This window comes from Triticum aestivum, chromosome 2A, assembly GCF_018294505.1.
Source record: "Triticum aestivum cultivar Chinese Spring chromosome 2A, IWGSC CS RefSeq v2.1, whole genome shotgun sequence".
Lineage (NCBI taxonomy): Eukaryota > Viridiplantae > Streptophyta > Magnoliopsida > Poales > Poaceae > Triticum > Triticum aestivum.
Window position 1 is genome coordinate 693133553 of NC_057797.1, and position 6562 is coordinate 693140114.

The window sequence follows — 6562 nt, forward strand, 5'->3', positions numbered from 1 at the left end:
GAAAGTGATAAAATCAATCAAGGACTTATCTCCTAATCAGGTGGAAACTCCCACGTAACAGGGCGTTCTAATCCCACGCTCCAACACTTTCCTATCCATTGGCTATGGATTAGTCTAATAGGTGCAAATTTGCAGTAGTCTGATGCCTAGCGCTTCCCAATACGAAGCCCACACGACAGCGACCTATCCCGTACACCATAAGTGCGGCTGCGCATGGGCCGACCCAACTAGAGACTCCCTTTCCAGCATTTCTTTTTTATGTCGTTTTTATGCATTTTTCATTTTCAAAATCCCGTAATTTTTTTTGTACTCACGAATATTTTGGCAATTCCATGAGCACTTTTTGAATTTGTATTTTTTTGAATTTATGAACATTTTTAAATTTGATGATACTTTTCTATTTTCTCCTACCTATTTTGAATTTGCTAACATCTTTTTAATATGCAAACATTATTTGAATTCACAGACATCGTTCCAATCCCGCGAAGATTTTTCGTACTCGCAATCTTTATTTGAATTCACAGACATCGCAATCTTTCCCTTCTTTTCTGGGAGGGTGAGAACTAGAAAGACTGGGAGAGAAACATTTTTTTAGTATGCAAACAACTTTTTGAAATTTGCAGTTTTTTTTCAATTGGTGAACTCTTTTAATTTTTGTTTTGAATGCACGAACAATTGTTGAACTTGAGAACATTTTTCTGAACTCACATTCTTTTTTGAATTTGCAAGAATATTTAAATACGCAATCGTATTTTGAATTCATGAACTTCTTTGGAATTGCGAGCATTTTTCAAAATCACGAACATTTTTAAAATGACGAACATGTTTTGAATTTGTGAACACTTTTTTGGATATGTGAACTTTTTTCTTCAATATCTGGGCATTTCTGAAATGCACAAATATTTTCTAAATTCTTGAACATTTTTTTTGAAATTTGTAAAAGTATATAAAAGAAAACGAACAGAAATATAAAAAACCCCGATAGAAATAACGCGAGAACACATTAGGTGCAGCTCCCTATTCTTTAATGGGTCAGCCCGAAAACCGGAGGAGTAGTATCGAATCTGACCCGGCCCAGAGGAGATCATCTCATACACGCCAGGGAAAAGGATATCCGATACTGACCTGCGGCCTCCTCCGTCCCCAAATAAAAGAAATCGATTCCTTTTTTCCTAAAAAAAAAGAGAAATCGATTCTTGTCCTACCTCGCTCCCGAGTCTCGACCCACGCGGCGGCGGCTGCTGCTGCTACAGGTTTATACGGATTCAAAGATCTTCCTCCCGTTCTTCCCCTTCCTATTCCTCCCGCGACGCTTCGGGCCTCCGAGTTTTCTTCTAGCGCGTCTTGTCTCCTTGGCTCGTCTCAGATCGATTCGCTCTGTCTCGTAGCCACCTCCGCGGCGGTCGCCGAGATTGCCGTCGGGTCGCCACCGCCGGTACCCCTCTGACCTTATACCCCCTTTTTTTGGATTTTTTTTGTTAACATTATCGATGATGTGTGTTCAACCTCCGTTGTTGGTTAGGGTTTGGAGAGATGCAGCGGTGTCACGGAAAGGACAAGGCGGCTACCAGCGCGACGCCGCACCACGCAAAGGGCAAGGCGGCCGCGAGCGCGATGCCGTACCACGCAAAGGATAAGGCGGCTACTTGCGGCGCGATGGGGCCGAAGCATGTCCTCGCAGACGAGAACATCGTGCAGGAGCACTTAGCACCTCCGGATCGAATTCGACAGAGGGGTTTGGATAGTGCAAAGGAGAGATCATCATCGCTGGTTATGGGCTTCCGTAGAGAGATGTCGCAAAAGCGAGGGGAGAAGGGGGATACAACCTCAATACATCAGAAGCATAATGCAAAGGAGAAGACTTGCCCCCCTGATCTGCTCCGCCGGCAGACGCAGGGTATCCAGCGGCCTGTCAAGAGTCTTGCCGGAGAGATGTCGCTGAAGCAAAGGGAGAAGGTGGGTACAGGCCTGATTCCACAGGCGCATAATGCAAAGGAGAAGACATGCCCCCCTGATCAACTCCGCGGGCAGACGCAGGGTATCCAGCGGCCTGTCAAGACTGAAGCACGACTTGCTGGAGAGAAGAAGCACAAAACTGAAGCACATCTTGCCGGAGAGAAAAAGCACACGAAAGGCAATGCGTCTTTTCCAGCGAAAAGAACCACTACACTACTCAAAGCAAGAACGAGTTCCCACTGTTCCGATGAATGTACCAGTCGTCCCATCGATACTAACGACCATGGCAACACTGTTGCCACCCCGGAACAGAGGGAAGAATCTGCCGCAATCAAGATAGATAAAGAAGTGGAGTACATAACCCAAAAGTTGAACAAGTTGGGAGTGCGAGATGATATTGGCTTTGAGGAGTACTATAAATGCTTGATGAATCTGCCTTCCGACCCCTCCGTTGATACTTCCATCAGATTGGATGATACAGATCTTTATGACATGGACATCCGCCACGCGGTGTATCGCATCAGATCCTACAAGGTTTCATCCATCCATGCCTCTATTTTTCAGTCATCAAATGCTGTTCAAGGATCAATCCATACATTTGCGTTTTGCGAATTGATGTTAGTTTGTTCTATCCTGCTTATGCTGTTTTTTATCTCATAATCCATATCTAATTCCAATGGTGATATCATTGACTGCAGTTGTCACAAAAGGAGTCTAAGAATGAGTTGTGCCATGATAAACTGAAAGATTGCCCTGTGGAGCTTCTTGACAGGGACGAATTTCCTACAGATTTCCTCGTGAAGATGCAATATTTTAGGTTCTTGGAGGAAGAAGGTGTATTAGACTGGTTCTTCCACCCTGAACTCTGCAAGCTTGCTTGCCTGAATGACTACCAGCGTCTAGTGCCTCGGGATCATGTACGTATATAAACTGATCATTGAGTGTTCCTGTAATCATTTAATTGCCTTTGGTGTTCCACTGTGTTAGTATGGCTATTTAGAACCATTCATCATAATTTCAACACCATGATATACACAAATGATCTGCGTGGCCTGTTTTCAGAAAGGGTTTAAAAGTTATCTATTATGTAAGGATCTACATTACAGAGCAATTTATGTGGAGTTATTGATGAGTTCATGATATGTTTACTGGGTGTTAATTATCTTTTCCTTAGATGGTCCATTTCATAATGTTTTATGCTGGAAAAGGTACATCATTGAGTTATCGGCCTCTGTTAAAAACTGGCCAGCTAACTACTTCAACATAGTGCCAACCAGGATATTTTTCTTTCCGCTTTATTACCTTTCTTGATGCTCATATTTCTTTTGCTAAAGTAGTTCTATGCATATTTTTCTGTTGGAAATGGTACTGTGACTTAATATTTTCTTTTAAAGAGAACCAACATACTCTTTTACGAATATTAGTACATTTTTGCTTGTCCTGTATCAAACCTTGTTTTTGTCATCTTCTCTCTATTTATATTATTATATTAATTAAGGCATATGTTATTTGTCATTCTAAATCATGTTTCCTCTTTCCCTTCATTTTCATGTAGGGTGCTGTTTTTGATTGGGAGTATGCTGATTGGGAGTTGTACCGCAGTTACTTTCATAGCTATGAGATGCAACATGAATACATCGAGTACTTTGAAACATTATTAAGGGAACTTAAGGTGTGCGTCGCAAAATCAAGCAAGACTAGCATTCCTGCAATCATTAGATTTTTATTATGGGACTAACAACCTCTCTTTTTATCTTGATACAGTGGTTGAAAGATTGTCTACCGGTTAACGATACTTCTCCTACTGTAAGTACATGACTGCACAAAAATCATGGAATGGCAATTTTCTGTATATGTTACGTTATCAATGGTATTTCCTCTGTTCTTTAGGCAAGCAAAATACGGACCAGAGGAATTTATCAAGCAACTAAGATTGCCACTCGCTTTCCCAAGATCACAACTCATTTAGTTCGTATTGGCTTCAGTGTATGATCTCTAGCATAATCACTAACTTAATTTTGGCATGGTTTTGCATTTAACAGTTTGATTATTTCGATGCAGGATTGTCTTACTTACATGGGCATTGAGGCTAGGTGGTGTAACGGATCCGATGGTCTCCATTTCGAGATATGGAAGCGAGTCACTCAACAAAAGGTTAGCATTCAGTATTGTAACCCGGTCTTCTGCACACTTATTGAGTATGCATGTAATTCTGATTAATTCAGTATTGTAACCCAGTCTTCTTCACACTTATTGAGTATCCATGTAATTCTGATTAATTCGTGTTGCTTATGAACCCTGTATATGTATACAGTAATGCTTGTTTTTTTTTTGAGTATCCATGTAATTCTCATTTCTCAACAATGCACAGGAGAGTTTCGAAAATGCTTTGAAGGAAGTCTATTTACTGAACAAGTGTCCGTCGCGGCAAGATAGCATCAAGTATGCCATAGAGTATGACCATTCCCTTATGAAACTAGAGGTAGGCTCTTCTTCACAGATAATTGTAAGCTCAGAATTTGCAACATGCATGCTTATCTCTTTTGCTTCACAGATAGTTGTAAGCCCAGAATTTGTAACGTGCATGCTTATCTCTTTTGCTTCTTTTCTTCACCTTTTCAGTTTCTTCATTGCACGGCAAGTGTTCCCAAGGAAGTAAGTACTGTGATATGCGTGTGGGATTGATCCAATGGATTAAATGTTCTTATATTTGATTTGATTTCACGTCTGATTGCCTTAGGTATCAGAGGAGAAAGCTCAGGAGTTGATTACAGAGAAAGTTAAAAAGCTGGTACTGTACTCGAAAGAAATTGCATCTTGATATGATATATATGTATACATATTATTTCAAAGGTACCGTTACGCTAAGAAAAAATCATTTATTTACAGAGGATAAAATCCAAATTCTTTGACGAGTATATCAGAAAGAAGATACGCATTGCCAAAGCTATAAGATTGATTACCGAGGTATACTATCCTAATCTTTGTTTATAATTGCATATAACTTGATATCTTTTCTGTCAAAGGTAACCAAATTATATGCACACCCTAACAGCGATTGTATGATTTTACTTTTGCAGGTTTAAGAAGATGCATATTGGGCCTGGCTTTTCGTCCTTGGAGCTTCCATTTCTTCAAGATGCCTTTTCATGGATTCCAGCACTTTTGCTGCTGCAATGAATACTGAACTAGATCAGATTCGTAGCTCTTACAAAGTACTCCCTCCGTTTCTTTTTAGTCCGCATATAAGGTTTGGTCAAAGTCAAGTTTTGTAGAGTTTGACTAACTTTATATTAAAAAATATAAACATTCACAATATGAAATCAATACTATCAGATGCACCATGAAACGTATGTTCATACTATATAGTTTCAGTATTGTAGATGTTCATATTTTTTTATATAAATTTGGTCAAACTTTGTGATCTTATATGCGGAGTAAAAAGAAACGGAGGGAGTACAGTAGTATAGTACTACTAGTCTATTAGATGGATGATTTGAGTATGTGCCTGCAACCGCCTGCGTCATTTGATTTTATCAGCCACCTCTGTGGTTTTCTGTTTATGTGCCACTTGGCCACTAGGAGTATTCTACTAGCCCTATCCATTAAGTCATATCAGTTTCGTTCCCAGTAACTTAACACAAGTTTTACATACTAGCGCGCAAAGGCTGCCGCGCCCATCAAAGCCTGTTTGTGTGCGTCTGTTTTGCTTTTGTAATGAGGGAAACGAGAACAATGCGCTTTGAAAGCGAGCTGATGGCGTGAAAGTATCTGTATATTTAGCACGTTCATGCAGGTCCTTGTACTTTCTTATTTGTAGAAGCTATAGGGAGGTCATAGCAACATGCAAGGAAGTTTCTTTCCACGTGAAAGAGAGTGGAGGAGTTGTGACAACATCGCTTACTATGCCAAGGATCCGGACAAACTACCACCAACACCAACGGGGAGGAGTTGGGACAGAAAGATGGTTGGTTGTGCCATTGAAAGTCTGGTAGTGTGCGAAGTGAAATAGTGTTAGAGGTGTGTGTGTTTTAGATCTTGGCCACTGGTATATCTATATTTATAGATAGATTTGTCATTTCCGGTCAATCACCAGTTTGATAATTGTTCTTGGCCACTGATATCTGTTTATGCACATAACAAGACCATGTACATTCGTACATGCAAGGGAAGAGTTTCGTTAGCAAGAGATCTTGGAGAAACTTTACTGCCAATCTACGTGTTTAATCTTTTTTCTTTTGAAACGGAGGCAAAGATTGCCTCATCTATTAATTAAGCAGAAGAGAATTGTCCAGTTAATTACGAAAAATCGGGCAAAAACCAGAACAACAAGAGTCAAGCCCACCCCAGAGACAAAAGCACTCAGGGCAAAGCCTACCCTAATCGATAACATGTCGACCTGCGGTCAGACAACGCAACTCCGACTCTGACGGAGAACTCAGAAGAGCCAGACAACGCAACTCCAACTCTGACGGAGAACTCAGAAGAACAAAATCATGCGGAAGCTGGTGCCACAGAAAATCGCCGAACGGGCCACTTGCAGCCAGTCATCGTATACCACAGGGCCCCGCCGCCGCAGCTTCGACTCCACAACAACAAACAAACC

At 40.9% G+C, this 6562-nt stretch overlaps 1 protein-coding gene across 2 annotated transcripts; it reads left to right on the top strand.

Annotated features, from left to right (window-relative positions):
• Positions 1–1124: 1124 nt before the first annotated feature.
• On the top strand, positions 1125–6145 carry LOC123190290 (uncharacterized). 2 transcript variants are annotated; one of them, XR_006496269.1, is made up of 12 exons: positions 1125–1435; positions 1523–2490; positions 2655–2873; positions 3512–3628; positions 3721–3762; positions 3847–3942; positions 4018–4110; positions 4328–4438; positions 4511–4611; positions 4697–4747; positions 4846–4923; positions 5037–6145. XR_006496269.1 is itself a non-coding variant. In XM_044602905.1 (12 exons), exons 2-12 carry the CDS (start codon positions 1534–1536, stop codon positions 5040–5042), a joined length of 1803 nt encoding a protein of 600 aa, XP_044458840.1. In that variant the 5' UTR covers positions 1132–1435; positions 1523–1533; the 3' UTR covers positions 5043–6145. The 2 variants fall into 2 exon arrangements, 1 of the variants encoding a protein (XP_044458840.1); XM_044602905.1 differs by having other exon boundaries at positions 1132–1435; positions 4579–4611.
• Positions 6146–6562: the final 417 nt, after the last annotated feature.

Bases quoted from the DNA above. Each gene is read 5' to 3' on its own strand.
- LOC123190290 (XM_044602905.1), top strand. From the start codon at position 1,534: ATGCAGCGGTGTCACGGAAAGGACAAGGCGGCTACCAGCGCGACGCCG. The intron at 3,763-3,846 runs GTAAGTACATGA...TCTGTTCTTTAG, and splicing joins TTAACGATACTTCTCCTACT to GCAAGCAAAATACGGACCAG. The intron at 4,439-4,578 runs GTAGGCTCTTCT...TCACCTTTTCAG, and splicing joins ATTCCCTTATGAAACTAGAG to TTTCTTCATTGCACGGCAAG.